Source organism: Dermacentor variabilis, chromosome 4 (assembly GCF_050947875.1).
Source record: "Dermacentor variabilis isolate Ectoservices chromosome 4, ASM5094787v1, whole genome shotgun sequence".
Taxonomy (NCBI): domain Eukaryota; kingdom Metazoa; phylum Arthropoda; class Arachnida; order Ixodida; family Ixodidae; genus Dermacentor; species Dermacentor variabilis.
The window spans coordinates 136279093-136299625 of NC_134571.1; the positions used below are offsets into that span (position 1 = coordinate 136279093).

The 20533-nt window shown below is 45.8% G+C and overlaps 1 protein-coding gene across 2 annotated transcripts in view; it reads right to left on the minus strand.

Annotated features, from left to right (window-relative positions):
* The window catches only part of mRNA-cap (RNA guanylyltransferase and 5'-phosphatase mRNA capping enzyme), a 124543-nt gene that overhangs the window by 13901 nt on the left and 90109 nt on the right, over positions 1-20533 (minus strand). For both annotated transcript variants that reach the window (XM_075690398.1, XM_075690399.1), the window contains exons 16-18: positions 18823-18923; positions 13215-13281; positions 1620-1743 (exon numbers count right to left, since the gene is read on the minus strand). In XM_075690398.1, coding sequence (XP_075546513.1) covers positions 1620-1743; positions 13215-13281; positions 18823-18923 — 292 coding nt within the window. The remainder of the gene's footprint in view (positions 1-1619; positions 1744-13214; positions 13282-18822; positions 18924-20533) is intronic.

The following is a 20533-nucleotide window of genomic DNA, read 5'->3' on the forward strand; positions in this document are numbered from 1 at the left end:
AAACAGCAGCTTGCAATCACGGCACACGGACTGCGTGGGACTGTGTTACTGCTCCAGCCAATCACAGAAGCAAACATAATTGTCGTCTTGTGGCCTTTTCAAAATGGCGTCGTACTTGATACCTCCGGAGCATCTGCTGTTCTTGGAGAGTGTTTTCATCGACAGAAGCAATAAGGTGTGCAACAGAGTGCATACAAAGTGTATGGAGTCTGAGCATTTCACTCTTTGAACGTCTACCTGCCGTGGTTGCTTAGTGGCTATGGTGTCGGGCTGCTAAGCACGAGGCAGCAGGATCGAATCCCGGCCACAGCAGCTGCATTTTCGATGGGGGCGAAATGCGAAAACACCCGTGTACTTAGATTTAGTCGCACGTTAAGAAACTCCAGTTGGTCCAAATTTCTGGAGTCCCCCACCACGGCGTGCCTCATAATCTGATCACGGTTTTGGCATGTAAAGCTCCATAATAATTCATTAAATCTTCAACAGTCTGCGGTACAGTTCATTTCACTGCTGAAACTGTTTTACTCATAAATTTCACTGCCAACTTGAAGTGAAACTTGACAACAAATAGTTGCAGCAATGCAAGCATTTTATTTCAGTTCAATAAAGAATTAGGCTTCCACCATTCCACTATAATAGGGGAGGGAAAACGCATAAAATTACGCGCTAATAATTTTATTTTTTTGGTTACCACCTTATCTGGGTAACAGGAAAAGTTTGAAGTATGAATTATTTGCAGCCTCGCGGAGGGAAAGTGGCTGGCGGTTATGATGGCGTGGACGGGGCTTCACTGCAGACTCAAGTTGTATCCGACTATAGTAGTGTTTTTTGAATTAGCTCTGGAAGAATTATAGAGATCTATATATTTGCGTAACAATCACAGTTCCTTTGGATCCCTCGTTTACTGCTCTATCAAGCGACAAAACTGACTCGTATTGTTATTTGGGAAATTTAGTAACGACGCGGGGCCGCCAGTCCCGTACAACCGCTTACAGCGCAGGACGCTGCGGTTCTAGACATACTGCACCGACCGCGGAAGGTTAGAAAAACACTCACAAAAGCACAGCAGAGAGGTGGCTATGTCAGGCGGCTCGACTGATAAATATAGAAGCATCATTCAAAACACACAAAATCATTCTCCACTTCAAGTGGCGTTTTCTCTACTTCCTTTTTAAATAAAGAGATGTCGATCCGTAAATATTTTCATAAACAATGGTTAAATTTGTTAATTTTCGCTGCTCCTTCCTGCTTGGCTGTTGCCTTAGCTCTCTCCCTTGGTGTATCGCCCAATTTCTCAACTGCTTGCTACTATTGTTTCCAGTTGCCAATTTTGCACAAAAAGTGCGGTACACTTAGAGAAAAACCAGACGAGGTTATGGATGACAATCATATTGCTTATGGGTTTAAGGGTTATTGCAGGGTTTGATGATGGACGCTGTTTTGCATTATTTTATTTTGCATTATTTGCATTATTGACCTTGGCAAGTGAGTGCCATGGCAAAGTGGGACAATGCTGGAGAATGTCTCATATAGCCGGATGACTGAGAATGACTAGGTACTGCAGATGTTAAAACCAGACAAAAGATCAGTACAAATGCAACTGCTTGTCTTACACATACCTTCGGCTGTTGAAAAGCTATTAGGAAATGACTTGTCCGTTCGCTCTCGCAGCATCACCCACTGGCTCCCATCGATCTTGCACTCGATTATCTTGTTGTCTAGATCCTTTAACAGCTTTGTCATCTGCAACACAAAACACAAACGTAGATACAGTCACTTCAGGGGTCATGGCTGCAGAGATTTAATTTTTCCTGGGGGGGTCAGAGGTAACGCGAGCTTTTCTGCTAAGCTACCGTAACATATTTAAGGTAGTACAAAGGTGAAATGAAAGCAACAAGGTCGAACACATGTTCAAGCGATACACGTCTATTGATACAACTCCATTCCTTTTACTCCTTTGTTTTTAAATTTCTTGCTCGTTTTTCAAATGTCCAAACTGCATTTCTTATTTCCTGTTTTCTGGGGAAAGCAAGACTCTCAGGATTCACAATGTCTGCTTACAGATGGAGACTGTTTTCCATTTTTACTATGGCTTGAAAGAACTGGCAGGAACCCCATCCTCCCTCCCTTGCTATTACAACTAAATACCCCAACTGAACGTTTCGGCTTCTGTCATCCTAGACTAGGCACCAACTTGGTCGTGTTTGCCATCGTGGGTAGGGAGAGTGAAGTAAAGCAGTTTTATGGCTCAAGAGCCATTGCTTGTTCAAATCGTGCTGATCAGTTCGCATGAATTGAAGAGAGAAAAAGATACCTGGTAGAGGAAAAAGGGGCACTGTTTTCTGCATACATAGTGGGAGCTGTGTCCATATTAGTGCTGTTCGTTCAGTTCAGAGGGTATCAAATCGGCATCATGGACTCAAGGAGGATAACCTCATTCAACTAATGCATGCCTTCGTTTTGTGCTACTTTAGATACGTGGCAGCCATGCATCGATGGAAATGGGCAGAGCGGGATAAATTGAATGCACAGCTTAGGAAGATTACCAAGCGGGTTCTCGGGTTACCTGTATACCCTTGTACAGAGCGCTTAATGCAGCTTGGCATTCATAACACTCTTGAAGAGATTGCAGAGGCCCAGGAGCGCGCACAGCTAACTCGCCTCACAACAACGAAGGTAGGGAGAAGCATCTTGCAGGAACTCGGATATCACTCCGATAGAGTAGCGGAGGAGTTCTCTGACGTTCCTCCGTCGATTCGTGAGAACATTACGATCATGCCAATACCTAGGAACATACACCCAGATCATAATCGCGGTAGAAGGAGGGCAAGGGCGGCCAACCTCCTTAGGCAAATACACAGTGATCAGCGACAGGTCAGCTTTGTGGATGCCGCTTCTTGTAAGGGACGTTGGGCATTCACCATCGTCACTGTTGATGGTCGGCAAGGAATCACCAATGCTGCCTTGGTTCGGACGAGGGACTCCGAAATAGCTGAACAAATGGCTATTGCACTAGCCCTGCTGGATAGCTCATGGGATGTCATCTATAGTGATTCAAGATCTGCAGTCAGAGCATTTGAAGAAGGCACCGTTTCCAAACAGGCCCTCAGACTTATTGGGGGCAAGGCAACCAACCATGCACCGCTTCATTTACTGGTTTCCCGCACGTCAAGGTCAGATAAAGGGTGCTCCTCCCAACCTCAACGAGTCGGCTCATGGGGCTGTGCGTGAACTTGCCCACAGCGCTACCCTCGACCAATCGGAAGCCGACTCCCCAGAGAACAGGGGCACGGCGTCCACCTACAACAAGATTACTAAACACTACTATCTCAGCCATAGAACCTACTTTGTTCCTCATCCGCACCCCAATAGAGCTCAAGCATTAACGCTCCGTCTACTACAAACGAATACCTATCCGAATCCGTCACTCTTACATAAAATCTATCCGGATACTTGCACCAATGCTACCTGCCACGATTGTGGAGAAATAGCCACGTTAGACCATATGCTCTGGCGGTGTGCTCGGTCGCGCTCTATCATCGCTAACAGCTCGGCCAGATGGGAGGCCCTTCTCCGCAGCCCTCTTCTGGCTGACCAACTCTGGGCTGTCCAGCAGGCCCACGATGCGGCCGAGATGCTCGGCCTTCCGGTTCCCACGTGGGAGCGGCCCCTTCGTGAAGACCCACAATCTGCAGGACTTCATTAAAGTTTTACCATACCATAGTGGGAGCGCACGTCTTGGCAAAGAAGAAAGCCACCACATGAACGCAAGCGCTATGGACCTAGAGAAGTGTGGAGCGGAGAGTTCGTGCGCACACATGTGCACACCTGTGAGTTCCCCTTGACATGGGCTTTGGTTCTGAAAAATGTCTATTCAGCCAGCAAAACTCCATACATGTGAGTACCGCTAAGATTTGTACACACCTTACATGCCATATCCCAGTATATACAGTATAACCTTGGTGACATGATCACGGCTGGTATGAACTTCAGGGTGATACAAATTTGCACAAATCCCCGGCCAAAGCACGCTGTATACCATGAGCTACATGTTGGATGGCCGGAATGCTCCTCTGCGCTGGATCAGGTGATATGAATGAGCGAGCCACGGTAGCTGCGATCGCCGGCAGCAAAGTGGCCAGGAAGAGGCTGTGCTGAACATGCCACTGTTTCCATGTGCGCAGTGTGAGGGGAGACTGGAAGAAGGCAGCCGATAACAGAGCATCAACTGCACGCACAGTACGGAGTGGAAACGGTCGGGCACTGGCAGTCTCTCCCACGTCTTGCCGCTCATGAAGCTCGTGCTGTGCTGTTTCTGCAAAGCCAGTTCTGCGAAGTTTGCAAAGTCGCCCTAACTTGCACTACAAGTTGGTCGCCATGTCCAGGAAGTGAAAAGCGCTGTCATTTAAGGGGAAGCTGGAGGTCTTGAAAAAGGTTGCTGAGAACCGGAAAAAGAAACGCACTGATCTTGCAAAAGAGCCAGGCCTAGCGCCGTCGGTCTTGTCTACTATTGTGGATCAGTGTGACATTATCATCTAAAATGTGCAACGCTTGCTTCAGTGGGGACACAAAGACTGCGCATTATGTTAAAGTAGAGGACGTCCTCTTAACATGGTTTCGACTGCTGCTGGGGTAAACGTTGACAGCACGATTCTTCGTGAAAAAGGCTTCAACATCGCATTATCGCTCGGTGTGGATAATTTTCAGGCCTCCGGTGGCTGGGTTCACCATTTCAAGGCTAGGCAAGAGCTTGCCTACAAAACTGTCAGCAATGAAGGGAGCAAGGTTGATGAGTCAGTCATGAACGACTGGGTGACAAGCACGCTGATGTCGCTCATTGCAGGCTATGAAGCTCGCAATATTTTCAATGCCGATGAGGCTGGCCTATTTTATGATCTCCAGCCTGAGAAAAACCTCTGTTTCAAGGGCTATTCTTGCCAAGGCGACAAGAAATGCAAGCAGTGAGTGACAGTTTTGTTCTGCTGCAGTGCTGACGGCTCAGAGAAAATGCCACAAAATGTAGGCCGGTATCAAAATCTCCGCTGCTTCAAGCATGCTGGTCGTCTGCTGTGTACTTACAAGGCTAACAAGAAGGCCTGGATGACGTCGGTAATGTACACAGAGTTTGTGACATACTCGGACGGCAAGATGTCCAGTCAGAACAGGAAGATCATCCTGCTTCTCGATTAATGCGCTACCCACCCAAAGCAAGTGACACTGCAGAAAGTGAAGTTGGTTTTTCTTCCGGAAAATACAACGAGCCACTTGCAGCTACTGGATGCCGGGATCATTAGAAATGACAAGCATTACTTCAAAGGACTTCTCGTGCATCGTCTCCTAGCTAAAATTGAACAAAAAAATGACAACTTTCTGGTCAGCCGCTTGGATGCCTCTTGCATTTTGTTGCGATGGCCTGGGATCATGTCTCGGCAATAACCATCACAAATTGCTTCGCAATATGCGGCATTGTAGAGTTGACAGTTGCCACCTCGCAGAAGTCAGAAGGCATGGACTGGGATCACCTTGGCGTAGGAGTTTCCGCCGATGACTCCATCACCGTGGATGATGACCTTGTGACCTGTGGGCGGTGTACAGTCGAACAGATGGTGACCGAAGTCACGACATCGCAACTCAAAATTTCGAGTAGCGATGACGAAGACGACGACCGTTGCAGCAGCACCAGTGATCAGCAACAGCCGATAGCTGAAACCATGCACACCCTCTGGTATAGAGTTTGTAAACAGGGATAAGGCGCCTCAGACTCGATCACCTTAAAGAAACACTATCAAACAGGAACCACCCAAACAGTGACCTCCAAACAGCCTCCACTGCTGCAACCAAACTTGATCGAGCCGAGGTCCTCAAGCCCCGCCCGAGGATTACAAGAACAACAACACCTCTTCTTACTACTAAATTCTCAAACGCACTCCCAAACGTGAATAACACCCTCAGTAAATACTACCCAATTCTCACCAGCAACCAGAAATTTAAGATTTTTCCCGACCCTCCCAGAGTAGCCTACAGACGCAACACTAATTTTGAAGATGTTCTTGTGCACGCCAAACTAAAGACAAAGAGGAAGTTGGGAACCAGTCCCTGAGGCCGCCCCAGGTGCTTTACATGCAAACATATTCAATCTACTACTACAGTAAAAAGTACACTATCTTTCTTTTCTTTTCTCCCCGCGCTCCCACTCTCCCGCTCTTGCCCCCTCATCTTGGGAACGAAGCTCACAGACTTCGGACGACAGCGCTCGTTACCTCTGAAGTCTCTCCCTTTAAAACCAGCCGCCAGCGACAACACCCACACGTGACGTCACTGCACTAACCCTTTAAAACTAACATGCCGAGGATGATGAGGCCGCCTTTGACGAAGATAGGTCCTCCTATCCAAACGTTGGCCAGCCTTTCTGTGGCACCTTATCCCTGTTTACAAACTTTATACCACAGTGTGCTATTCCATCTGTCAGCCCCCTTTCTTGATTTTGGACTTCCACACACCCTCGACATTCTGAGGTGTGCCGGGGCAAATGGGAGTGTTCGGGAAAACACATAGACACAGTTTTACAACTTCCAGAATTCGCTGCTGGTCGACCTTGCAAAGCAGAAAACGCAGAAAGACATCCGGAATTTCTTCCGTTGTGAATAAACTTCTAAAAATGAGTTTGTGGCTTTTTAAGAAGCTGATTTTGTTGATATGATATGATATGATACAAATTTCGGGTGATATGAATACTTTATGCGACCCCTTGAGATTCACATTACCAAGCTTTCACTGTAAGTGGCACCAGGGAGGTTGGTGGAGGCAGGGGCAAGTGGTGTGTCCTCTTAAAATGCCTCCACATTAGTTAGTGCTGGTTGGACCATGAACAATGCTGCTGACAGTACACATTTTACTCTATTCATAATGGCCTGTGGGCACAATGGCATAGTGCCCTATCCTGCCAGATAACTGGCACGCATTCATGATGCAACTTGCAAATGTCTGGAGTGGCAGAGTAAATTGTGCTAATAAATACTACGGCACCCCCTTTGCTGACCATTGTTCAGGTGTCAGCTGTGGTCGGCGTGGCCAGTAGAATTCTGTTCTTCCTTTCTTCTAACAGTCACAAGTACACTCGAACCTCATTATAACAAAGTAAATTAAATTCCCCTTCAAATCCCTATAGAGATCCGTGTATCTAAAACCTCAATGTAACGAAGTGAAAGTGTCCTGCTAATGGATGTAATGAACTAGATTCATCTCCAAAACCAAAACATACACGACCATTGCGCGCTGAATATATCGCTTTATATGGAGTTCAGCACTCATTCGCTGAGGCTGTTCAAAACTCCTGCATCCCCATGTCACATACACCATCGAGCAACACTGGCCTTTCTCACCGCTGCATGTAGCTGCGCACAAGCAACGGCTCACTATCACACTTCTCCTATGACCACTCTCTCTAGCGCGTGTCTGGCTACGTGGGCAGCGCCACGCTGCGCGGCTGTACGCAATATAGGTGCATTCGCTTCTACTGCGTGGCAGCCTCTGAGATCTCCCTGGCACAATCTTGGGGGTCAAGCAGAATCCTGCGAAAGTCGTGCCATGCTGTGTGGCTACGCGCGGCGGTGCGAAAGATTAGTGCATTCACTTCTCTCCTTCTTTACGGCACACAATGCAGGCAGCTGCAGCTGGACCTGGCGTCCAAGATCTTCTTGGCGCAATTTCGGGGATCACACCCAAGCTGTGCATTCACTTGTCTCTGCGGTACGCCTCGTAAGCTGGTAGTTGGACGTAGCCTCCTAGATCGCATTGCCACTGCTGCAATCTCAGAGGTTACAAGCCAGCCGAGCTAAGTTCGCTTTCTTTGTCGATCCCACAGCGGAGCACTGTGTTATGCGCCGCGTGCTGGTTGACGGCGACGAGCCAAGTGGAAAGTGGATGCGAAAGACCATCACAATGGAACAGAAGGCAGCTATCTAAAAGCTGCCGCGTCAAGTGCCAAGAAGTCATGTGTTGCACACACTGGAGATTCTTTTGTTTGATTCAAATTTCATCACATGCGTGGCCGTGTAATGGTTCCGTGGGCTGCAATGCCATCTTCTTATGTCCATGTTTACAACTGCACACCCCATTAGGCACATATTGCAGTATATGATAAAATGGATACAATTAAGTAATGGATATAAGAAAGTAATTTTGGCTTCCCCTTGAAGTTCGTTATAATGAGGTTCGAGCGTAGCTTTCTCCACAACCAGACGTGTTCAAGCTGATGTCAACGCTAGGAGGGGGACTGCTGAAACAGCTTGTGGAGTAATTTCTGAAGCAGGAAAATCTTGCTTGAGGACCATAATATCTTGAATTTGGAGAAGGTTAACGAAAGAAGAAACGTCATTTTTGGAGCTGAAGGTTACAAACCATGAGTACCTCAATGAAGTATTCGCAAATATTGCACATCCTTTTTTCTTATCACACTGTCATGGAAAGTTATCGAAATTCTGTCGGATTGTGGTTGCACTCCAGCACTCCCAACTAAAAAATGAGAGCACCTCTGAGTGCTCTGAGCTGGAGTGAGGCACTTTGAATGAACCACACAAATGTGTCCCGAGTGCTTGATTTTGACCAGCTAACAAACCACACCAACGGACAGGAGGAGAAGGAGGAGGAACTTTATTATTGCAGAAACCGTTGCGCGGTTTATTCCTGGGTGGTGACCTCTGACAGGGCTCCACTGGCGATCGCGGCTCGCTGGGCCTGGTCGAGGGTCGCCAGTTGGCTTCCCAGGTCCAGTTCGGAGAGTCTCGCCTCCCAAAACCACATAGTGTGTGTGTTGTGACTTGTGGCGAAATTGCGTCGCCCGGACGTTCGGTACATTCGTGTGTTATGTGCGCGAGTGTCGCTGTGTGGTTGCTACACCAGGGACATGTCCCGGACGTAAAACTGTCTGGGGAGATTGCATGTAGACGAGACAGGTGTGGGTATGTGTTTGTTTGCAGGCGACGCCAGTGCCTTGCCTGGAGTTTATTGAGAGCTTTGTGTGGGGGAGCGTATTGTGTTCTTCCGAGATGTTGGTCCTGCAGTATTTGTTGACTTGTCTTTAATAACTCGTGGGTCGCTCGTCAGTCTGTTGGGGGCTGAAGAACGGCGTGGCCTGCCGCTCGGCTAGTGAGACCTCGAGCTGCGCAGTCCGCCTCTTCATTGCCCCGCAGGCCTTCGTGCCCGGGGCCCCACACAATACTGTGGGTCCATTCTAGTGAGCGACCCAGGATTCGAATGGCTTGTATAGGGAGTGTTCCATTCATGTATAAATGACACGCCGCTTGCGAGACCGTGAGGACGCGGGCGGACCTTCCCTTGCTCTCGACATCGCGGCAGTGCGAGAGCGATCGCTGCTGCTTCTGTTGCTGCGCTGCAACGGACAACTCTAGGCCACTTAAATGGGACCAGCCAAATGCATCATAGGTTTCGCCAACATGGCACACAACTGCACCTTTGATCACTGACTCTTGACAAAGCAGTTCTGGTTAGGCCTAGCCAATAAGGGTGTCTCAATGAGCATGCATGGCATGTCCACTACGGCACCCTACCTCACCTTACTGGACCTGATCCTACTTGCCAGTTTAGTGAAAGGACCTAGCAGGTGACAAGCAATCATGGCAGACTCGCTTTTGACATGTTCCTACCTGTAGATGTGGAGACTGGGTGTGAGACCATAGGCACAACCTGGACTGACAGCAGCATGCATGAAGCAGAGCTCAGGTCCGTGGGTGATCAGCCAGTGGCTACAGTGAACGCCTACCAAGTCTGTATGCGCACTTACTGGATGGAGCAGTGTAAGCGCGCAAGTGAGCACCGAAGCGCAAAACTGAATTTGCACAGAACAGCCTAAGTGACAGCGTCGTGGAGTAAAGATCACACGTGCAATATATCTGCACTTCACGACGACGTATGATGCATGTTGGGCTGGGTTGACATGCGGATACAAAATGCCCTTGGGGACGTGATCACCAGAATATTGCAAGTAGATCACAACATAAACAAAACTCTGTATTTAAGTTCTTGCTGTGCTGGCATTCTAAAAGGCAATGAAACCGATTTTAGCATTCAAATTCATTTTTTTTGGACTGCTCGATTATTCAGACAATCTCGTGGCCCTGTTTGTCACAAAAAAAAAAAAAGAAGAAGAGAAGAAATGGTCACTCGTTACAAGCGAGCATGCTAACATTAATCACTTTCGGAATGACCATTACTTTCGTGAGAAGTGATGCAACTTCGCACTGGATGCGTCGGCGTATATGGCCACTAGTGTTTCTGGTGCTGTACCAAGCTCACTCTCAGTCACACGCTTCAACAAATCTGATGCAGTCATGTAAAATCTGAAGAAAGTGACAGTAATACGGTTAAACATTGATGTAATCAAGTCAGTAAAGCCATCAATTTGCTTCGTTAAATCAATATTTAATTATATTGCAATTTGACCTTTATGCAAATAAGCCCAGTCACTGATGGATTTTTTTTACGTGGAAGGCACTGTGAAATTTTCTGAATTATTGAGCAATCAGGTAAAAAAGAAAATGTTAATGAAAAAAACATTATCTTTGTTTAATTTGAATGTCGGCCATTAAAGATGGTTTCTTGCCGAGTTGACAATATTTTCACACTGGCAGTACTAAGCGAAGCCAGCAACATTTTCGTGACCTCTCCGCACCTGTGGCTGATTGTGTCACCTGCAGTGAGACGACGCTGTCGTGAAAAGCGCCTTAAGTGTTAAGCGAATGTTTCATCTGCCTCACTCTTCAACGAGTCTTTGAAGCTCGAGATTGCACAACCTCGAGCGTTAAACTTGCAGGAAGCGCGCAATGCCACGCCCTCTCAGCTCACCCCCTTTTTGCATATGCAGCAGATCACCTCTAGAGCAAGGCGCGCGGGCTGCATGTACACCCAGCCACACTAACAGCCATGCTAGAAATAGAGACACTCTCCCCCTCTCCGACTGAGTGTGTTACCGTGCACTCGCTTCCTTCTACTTTCCTCTTGCTTGCGCAAGAAGACAGCACTCATCAAGCTACCGTCCTTCTTGGTTTACCCTCATATGCTTTCACTTGCATCTAAAGCATAAAATGCGCAGGGTACGGTCGCATGTTCTCGCTCTTGGACTTCATACAAACGTAACATAATGCTGACCCGCTTTAGCAGAAGATCTCACTCGCACGGCAAACCATTTGAGAAGTGCATTTGCAAGCAGCCACATGTACGTAATTCAGTCATTTGACCATCTGCGTCCATGGAATTTTCCATTTATTGTCTCCGTAATCCTTCATGATGCCAGTGATTTTCCTTACAAAGCAGACTTATGTTAATTCGACTTTGTTAATTCGATATTTTGGTTAATTTGATCCTGACTGAAAGTCCTGGATTATGACCACACATTTCTATTCAACCGATCTTTGTTGTTTTGATCCTGAAATTCGGCCTTGCCAGAAAATTCAAACTTGGCTGGTTACCACGCATGCGCCCGACCCCTATGGTGACCTCAGTGGTGACATCACAGAGCGCTCGCGTTTGTCTCGGCAGCGCTTAGAGCACAGGGAATGCGTAGAACATGTCATCACCTGTAAGAAGTGTTTATTTTCGGCTTACATTGAGAAGATTCTAAAGCAAAAATGGTTATTCACAATGAATTACTAGAGTATTTACCCGGTTCTAATGGGCATCTTTCTTTTTTCCATGAAAATTCGTCCAAGGATTGCTTGGGCGGTGCTATTCGATACAAAACCAAAACCGCATTTGCGGCATTAGTATGCTTTACCGCACAATGCAGCTGTACTGTGGCAAAGCTGACTTTGAAAACTGGCTGCCATTGTGCAACTGATATTAAACTCTTACCCATTTTCCTTGCTAAGAAATTGGGAGCCCATTAGACTACGAATTTGTTTAGGAGCTTTATTGTCATTTCTATGTTAGTTTCCTACTTTAGACCTATGGAAAGCTGGCATGCGTTTGATTCAGGGTCTTGTTAGAATTGGGTAAATAGTGCTAAATGTACGAGCGGTTTGTTATGGTACTTTTTTTGCATTTAGTTTTTTTTGACTAGCTGGATAATTCGACCAATTTTGACGGTCTCGTCCAGGTCGGATTAATGGAATTTAACTGTTGAATCATGTATAAACACACTTTGTTATATTGAGGGTCAAAATACATAGTGTTCTATGAACAAGAAGTTATAAAAGTTAGATACTCCATAATATCAAGAATTTCATGATATCAACATTTAACTGTATATATAAAAGTGATTGCTTGAGAATATCACCCCTCTGCACTTGGTATCCGTGGCCAATGCAGCAAAAATGACGATGACTTTCATTATGAAAGCTCGTATAAAAAATAATTTTCTCCTCTGTGGATGTAAATTCTGCACGTTCCATTTTTCTCATTGCAAACACGGGGCATGCTATACTTTTCTTTTTATAATTAGGGGAATGTTACATTCATGTGCATTTTAATTTTTGTTACTTTCACACCATGCAAATTGGCTAGGCGTTAGGCTAGGCGGCGTGTTAGAATTACGTAAATACCATGATGCATACACATGGAATGGCAGCTAGCATGAAGTTCCTTTGATTCTCCAAGTCCTTCACATTACCACTTTTATTTACCAGGTTCAATTTGTTCTTGGGATCAATATATCTTGGGGATGCACATTGCAGAAAAGATCGAAATGATAGACGCGTCTTGTGACAGTTGGCAGCAGGCCAGAGAGCAGTTCACCAAACACATACGATTGAGAATACAAAAGCCACTCGAAATTCACCAGCCACCGACAGCCTGCGGCCCATGTTCTTGTTCACTCTGTGAGCAGTCAAACAGTCTCAGCTAAAATCCTTTGAACAACATCCTAGTGCACGGCCAGCAACATTTACCAACCACACTGCATGACAACAAAGGTCCTGATGTCGTCACCTGCAAATCAAACACCTAGACATGGTTCTGGCTGATAGCCCATGCAGTTCTTAACATTACCGACAATTTTTTTGGAGTTAGCACTTGGAGTTCTGTACATTTTGTAAACAAGACCAGGAGACTTGACTACTATGTGTCATTACTGTCTGTAATATGTTCAAGTAAGATCATGGTTTGAGCTAGTTGGTATTATTTCATGATTGAGTCTCATGTTGCATATTGACCATGAGTCTGTAATATAGCAGTGCACAAAAGAGTAAAGGAAGAAGTACCTTTATCTGTCCAAAAGGATGGTCAGAGCCTCCCACATAGAGAAGTCCAATTTTCTTGGGTAACAGGCTGTTTGTAAAAAACAAGAGATATACACACGCACTTAGGTACAAGGCATTGTGGCAACATTAGGCATGCAAACAGAGATGTAAGTAGCCTATCCAGTAAAACCTCGTAATTCAAACTGGGTTAATTAGGAATCCAGGATAATTTGTAAATTTCCACAGTCATGAAATTTTCCATGCACCTAAATATGACTGCATAATTTATGCAGCCAGCCTGCCGCTTCCTGGCAATGCAACAGGAATCGCATTCTTGGGAGGACCCAATTAGCGCCTTCAGTTGAATTTGAAAACGACAGGCGGCACATATTTGCCACCCTAATTCAGAAATAAATTCTAAAAATTGCAGTGCACTCCTGCCTGGCATAATCGCGTTGCCGAAATCCTCGTCCGTCATGCCAAAACATTTCCCGACGGCTGTCAACGTTGCCAATTTGTACTTTACGGCAGCAAGTGGAAAGTGCTGCTGCACAATGGTTTGGAGTGACTGAAGCGAGCAGCTGGGGCTGGTGGAGCCCAAAAATTATGTGCTTTTTGTGTGCAGCGAGTAGAGATGAAGTCGACAGTTCCCATAATTCTGAGAGCCTTCCCATAAATTAAGGAGGAATTGTCCACCGACGCAAAGCAGCAATGTTGAATGGGTGGAATGCTGCTTGCATTTCCACATTCAACAGTTCCAAGAATTGAACTGCACAAATACTGAGGCACACACAAGCGGATCACAGAGCATGATCATGCACTGGAACATGGTAGAAAATGACATAGTTTTGGTGTCTGCATGCACCACTGCACGATGTGCGAACGTGCAGGCGAAACGGAAGTACATCTCTCTTGTTGCGGTGCAAAGTAAAACAAAAACATGCAGACACACAGACAGGTTTGCGTGTTTTATTATTTCTCTAAACATCAATACCTTATACCGCTAGCCAGGTGTCCATGTGTACAGTGCGCAAAATCGTGCGCTTTGCGAAATGAGACAATTGCAACAGCTCGCATGCGATACTGTGAGTGGAAATGCACCACGCCGCACAAACAAAAGCGAGGAGAAAAAAAAAAAGAAATGAAGGCAGGCCCGTCATGTATGCGTCACGTTTCTTCAGCTCCGGTATCGGAGAACGCAGGGAAGTAATTTTGCTTGCGGAGGCTAGACGAAGCAAGAGGACAGAGTGTTTTGCTTGGCAGTGGTGCTCGCCTCCTGAAATCGTGCGCTCGCAGCACTGAAATATTTCTATCTCAACTATTAATGAACCTATTTAGAAAATTTTTGTGGCAGAACGCTCCCAAGAGGACATGTAACAACTTCCAGGGTATAAACGAAATTTGCTATGTGGCCACCAGTCCCTTTCTTCTTGCATTTTTTTTTGCATAAAAAGCCTCTTCTCATTGTAAGAGTGGCTTTTATGGTACAGTAGAAGGTTAATTCACTAGTATACAGGTGAAATAGTTTTTCTAGTCAGTGTCTCTTTAACCCTTTCCATACCATGCTCATCGGGCCCCATCATTAGCCTACTAACGACAATATGAAATGCCACTTTCAATACCTTCTGCTCACGGACAAACCGCATCAGCGGACATGAAGTAGGAGATGTATATTTTTGTTTTCCAGTCAGTTTGCATTTTTCCTGCTTGGAAGCGATTTTTTATCGCACTCCAAAGTTTCCCAATCGTCAAAGCAAAAAGCAAGAATGGCCGCCTACAGAAATGGTGTGCGCACTTCAAAAGATTGCAGATCTTGCAATTCCACTGCGTCTGCAGCTGATTTTATTGATGGAACGAGCAGCAGCGAGTCTGAGGATGGTGCCTTCTTGTTGGACTTTGAATTGGAGAGTGACAAAACAAGCCTGGAACATCTGCTGCAGCCCGGTTAGTTTAGCTTGTTGCTTCGGCCTGTCTCTGTTGTCCTTTGGAGTGCTTGTTTTGTGTTCTTGATATTATTTATTTCGTTGACCGAGTATCCACATCATTTGGGCATGACTCCTTGCCACCTGCGCAGCAGAGAGTGTTCTGCCCGGCACAGGAACCGGGCATTCATTTCGGCATGCAAGTCATAGATGTTTTCAGGCTGTTTTTCACAGTGGAGGTGATCGTCAAGATCTGCGAAAACACTAACAAATATGCCAGGCCCACGAACCTGGAGAAAACAACCTACAGTGAAGCAGACGGGTCCTGGAGGGAGGTCACTCCCGCAGAGATGATGATATTTATAGGCGTTCTTCTGTACATGGGAGTAGTCGAGCTGCTGTGGCTACACCTTCACTGGAGCACATCAAGCTTGTTTTCTGGTCCAATTCCACCGAAAATAATGCCAAGAAGACCTTTCGTGGCACTGTTGGGGATGCTGCACGTATCCAACCCAGACAATGAGGTATGACGCACCGGGGCGAAATTGGACAAAATTTCGTAGTTGCTACAGCACATGAACGGATGATCAGCGAAGTTTTTCCAGCCACACTGGGAACTTTCTGTTGATGGAATGGATGGCTAAATCAAAGGGGTGCTCCAGAATCCGGCAATGTATTCGAGATAAAGTGACCAACTGGGGCTTCAAATTAGGGGTGCTCGCAGACCCTAAAACGGGGTATACAATTCAATTCTTTGTATACACTTTCAAACGTGAAATGCCCAGTGCCAATGGCTTGGCCTATAATGTAACCCATCTCTGCAATCTCTAACTTGACCAGGGATACTGTACCTATGTGGATAGCTTCTACACATTGGCTTCGCTGTTTCGGCACTTGCCTGAACGCAAGACAGTGGTGTGTGGTACAGCATGTAAAGACTGCTGTGGATTTTTGATGAAGCTGAAAGAGACCAGCAGGGAAAAGAAGGCCAAGCGAGGAGATGTGCGTTGGCTTTGGGACAATGGCATTCTTTACCTCCAATGGAAATATTGACGGGCGGTGCATGGTGAACACTACGCATACAACAAGCCAGAAAGTGCTTGCCAAACGAGGGGGAAAAAAAAAAAAGGATGGACAATGGCAGCAAGTTTGCATTAAAAATACCATGGCTGGCCAACGAATACAAGGCAGGAATGCTTGGCGCCGACGAATCGGACCACTTGATTGGTTCGTACAATGTGCTACAGAATCCTGTTCGGTGGTGAAAAACCATTTTTTTTTCCATTGTACTGACATCGCTTGTGTCAATAGCTTTATCATTTTTGAGGCACACTGGAAGCTACATCCCGAGATTGCCGAGCTCAAAAGAATTGCCCGCTATGACCAGCTTGCGTTCAGAATGGCGCTAGTGAAACAGCTCCTTGAACTTGAGGATACCGTATTTACTTGCATAATGATCGCACTTTCTTGTAAAAAAAATTGATGCAAATTCAGAGGTGCGATCATTATGCAGATTAAATTTCCCACGAAAATGAACATTTTCTTTTTTCATCCCGCATTTGCTGTGGGATGACAAGCAGGCGGCTGCCGCTGTCAGTGCGGGACACCAAAACAGAAATGGTGGCCGGCGGAGCAGGCCGAACGCGATAATTTTTCTTCTTGTGAGTACATTACGCGCATTGAAACAGTTTCTTCCATATCAGTAATGAATAATATTGCTAATATCGGCAAGCTTGCGACAATAACGTAGCCATGTCCACTTCGAGGGGAGAGAAACAGAGATGGGCGCGCTTAGCTGCCAGTGACATAGAAACACATGGTGGGCATGCTGCGGGCATGTTTCCGCTAAGGGTGGACGAATATCTTAGCTGCATTACAAGCGTCAGCATATGGATAGGGTACACTTCTAACGTATCAGTGTAAATGTGGCCAATATCGTTGCCGCTAGCGATTTGTTGCATGCCCACGAGTGCAGACGAGAAGAATAGAAAGGTGCCCTTTATGTTGTTGTTGACCAAAACCCATTATGAAGCCTACAAATAATAAAGCCGAGGCAAGTTTGGTTGCAGCTTCTTTTTTTCATGGAAGTGCGGAAAGTGATGAAAGGAATGAAATGGGGCATCTACTTATTAACGTTGGGTGTGTGCAGACAGCTTGGTATGTCTTCAAGAGTCGTTCGCGTAGCATTCGACGGATGGTAAGCGCGATCATTATTATCTAGACTTGGCACATGACATATCGCTGCAACAGGTTCAGGGTGCGATCATTACACGAGAAAAATAAAAAATTGGATTTTGACGAGAAAATTCAGGCGTGCGATCATTACGAGAGTGCGATCATTATGCAAGTAAATACGGTATATTACCAGTTTGCGCACACCCACCACCTCAATCAATTGAGCACCAGCCTGCCAAGATGGGACCTATAGACACTATAGGAAGTGCTACCAAGACAGGAAAACCCAGCAGAAAACAAGAGTTTACTGCAAGACATGCAACATTCCAATATGCTTTACATCGAGGAACTGCTTTGCCGCATGGCATGCCCAACTGTAGTGCTTGCATGTGAATTTTTGTAGTGGGAGACCTAGTCTATGGAACATACAGATTTTTTTTTGAACTAGTGCCTATTAGACGCACTTTATTTTGTATATTTCAGAATATTTGTAACATTTCCTTTTTAGTAGATACAAGTGTGTCCTTACGAATTTTGTTCAATTTTATTCAAAAATCTCGATTCTGGCAATTTATATCTTTTTTTTTACATATCTCCTAAATAAAACTTTTATGCATAAAAAGTGCATTCATTCAGCTTTTTGTTTATGTATTACACAAAGTATAGAGTACAGTAATTCCTCCAGAAAAAGAAATCTGGCGTAACATACAAAAAACACAATTTTTCCTATGGTATGGAAAGAGTTAAACTAGTAATGGAGAGTTTATGCGGCCCACCAAACCGCTTTGCAGCCATATGTGGGATCCAACTTCAATAAAAGAACAGTAAAAGAATCTTTGGCCACGTGACTTTGTAACACGTGATGCGACAATCACTGCCCTCTGTTTGAGAGCAAGTGACCATCAGCTGCCCTCTGTTTGAGAGCAAGTGACCATCAGATTCCTTCTGCCTATGTGGATTTGCAAGTCTAACAAAGAAGATGCAGGACGATGTGACGACAACCTACTTGGCGAGCTGTCATCCTAACATTAACTTTGAAGAACAAGGAGCGAGCGGAGTGGTGACTGCAGCAGTCCAGCCCATTCGTGAACGAGCACATTTTCACACTCCTGGCTCACTAGCCAAGCTGCCAGAGATTCACAGCGATGATTACAAAGTGTGATGATGGCGATGATGTTGCAATGCTCCTCTTTAGCAAAAGCCGCCTGCATTACTTGGTGCTATGTTGCTTATATTAATTGCGTTACATTTGGTGGAGTTGCTGGGCGATTTCTGTAAGCAACAGAGCCCTAAGAAAACCCAGGCGATTTCGACTAAACAGGAGCTCTGGTATAGCAGCCAATGACTTGAAGCACTTCCTCTTCACTACACGAAGGACGATACCTCACAGTGCACTCTGAGCCAATGCAAATGAAGATGCAATGGTGTGAAAAAGAAACCACAGCGCAATACTGCGCTTTCATTACCAATGCACAATTTTCACATGCACGCAAGCAACCTCCCCCCCACCCTCTCCTCCCCCTATAACTTACCCTGGGCCAGTTTCTTTAGCAATCTTCAGCCTAAAGTCGATCGTGTTGAGATGTGGTGGCTTCCACTTGAGCACGTCATTGGCACGGCCACAGACGTATGGCTGCAGGGAACCGAGTTTATTATGACAGCTTACTTTACATCACATGCACCACAAGCACAACAATAAAGCCAGTATGGATTCACTGAGACTGCCTCCCAAGGATAGCACATATACCAGTCATAAAAGCAACAGAGCTGCAGAGAAACATGTAAACATCAGGCACAGGTCTCAACACACCACCAATTTTCAAGCAGCGCACTCAAACCTTGTTACAACTAAGTTGCATCGAGCACAAAAATACCTTTGTTATATCCAATACAGTAGAACCTCATTGATACAACCCCCTTTCATTGGTAAGGTTTCTCCACGCCAAGGTTCTCGATCGAGAACACAGATGATGACACAATACAGTTAGGCTTCTTTTTTACCAGCTTACATGTTCCCTGAAAACACAATTTTTTGGCACCAATGTTCAGTACATCGCCAGACCGCTATCATATGATATGTTTTCCGACCTCTAGATCCTATGTAAACAAGAGGGGGCATAAAGTGTGCGCGACTGCAAACAGTAATGGCTCACTGCAGCAGCTAACCCATAGTACTTGGGTGCTTGTGCAACATCAAAACACTGGTGCGCACTCAGTTTCCTATTCCAGTACCAGAAAATGTAAATAAAAATCTCCTCCATGCCGCATTTAAAGCTATCAACACCAACCCAAACACGATAAGCATCTTCATTTATCTGTTTCACAGCACGTGTGGCATAGTGCCATTGTAAGCATACTGCACGCCTTTAGTAGGTGATAAGCGGAATACTTCGCCATTCTTTGCAGCCTCTTTGAGTGAAACCCGTCCAATGATGCATCTTTTGCAGAATTGAAAGCAGGTCACAGTTGCCACATTGGCTGAAAAAGCTAAGTGCTGTGCTCGTGCACCGTTTGCACAGCCAGGAATGGCCCGGGCACAAAGACAGCTCACCCATTCACATTGCACCTGCACCACTTATACTGGTCTGTTCAACAGCCACTATGATGGTGTCGAGGAAGCGCAAGTCTTGGTCCCTCAAGAAAAAGCTGAACATACTCGAGCGCAAGTCTTGGTCCCTCAAGAAAAAGCTGAACATACTCGCAGACATCGAACATGACCCAAAGAGAAAGCCCATAGACATCACCTGTGAACTTGGACTGCCAGCGTCAACTGTCAACATGCACGACCTGCTTGGCCAACAATTTTGACTTCACTCGCGCAATGTGTTGGGGTCCCATGAACTTCTGCGGTACTGTGTGAAGCCAACAGCCAGCTGATATACATTAATGTACACCCGTAAGCAAAAGTATACGGACCAGGGATTGCCCAATAAAACTCATTTTCTCCTTTGTCTGTGAATGCAACCTGACATTAAAGACTGCAGTCCAAACTTGGCATTCCGAATTTTTGAGTGCACTCGTCAATTTCCGTTTATGCATGTTAATTACGCGTCTGTGGTCCGTATACTTTTGCGCACAGGTGTACACCATCTTTCTGAGTGGTAAATGTTGGAGGTGACGTGAATGCGTGCTGCCGTGCACATGCCATATTTCTGCATGTATAACCAGCACCAAAAACGAAAAAAAAAAAATTGAACAGTAAAGTCGGAGTGTGAGTTAAATATGAACTTCACCATGATATGT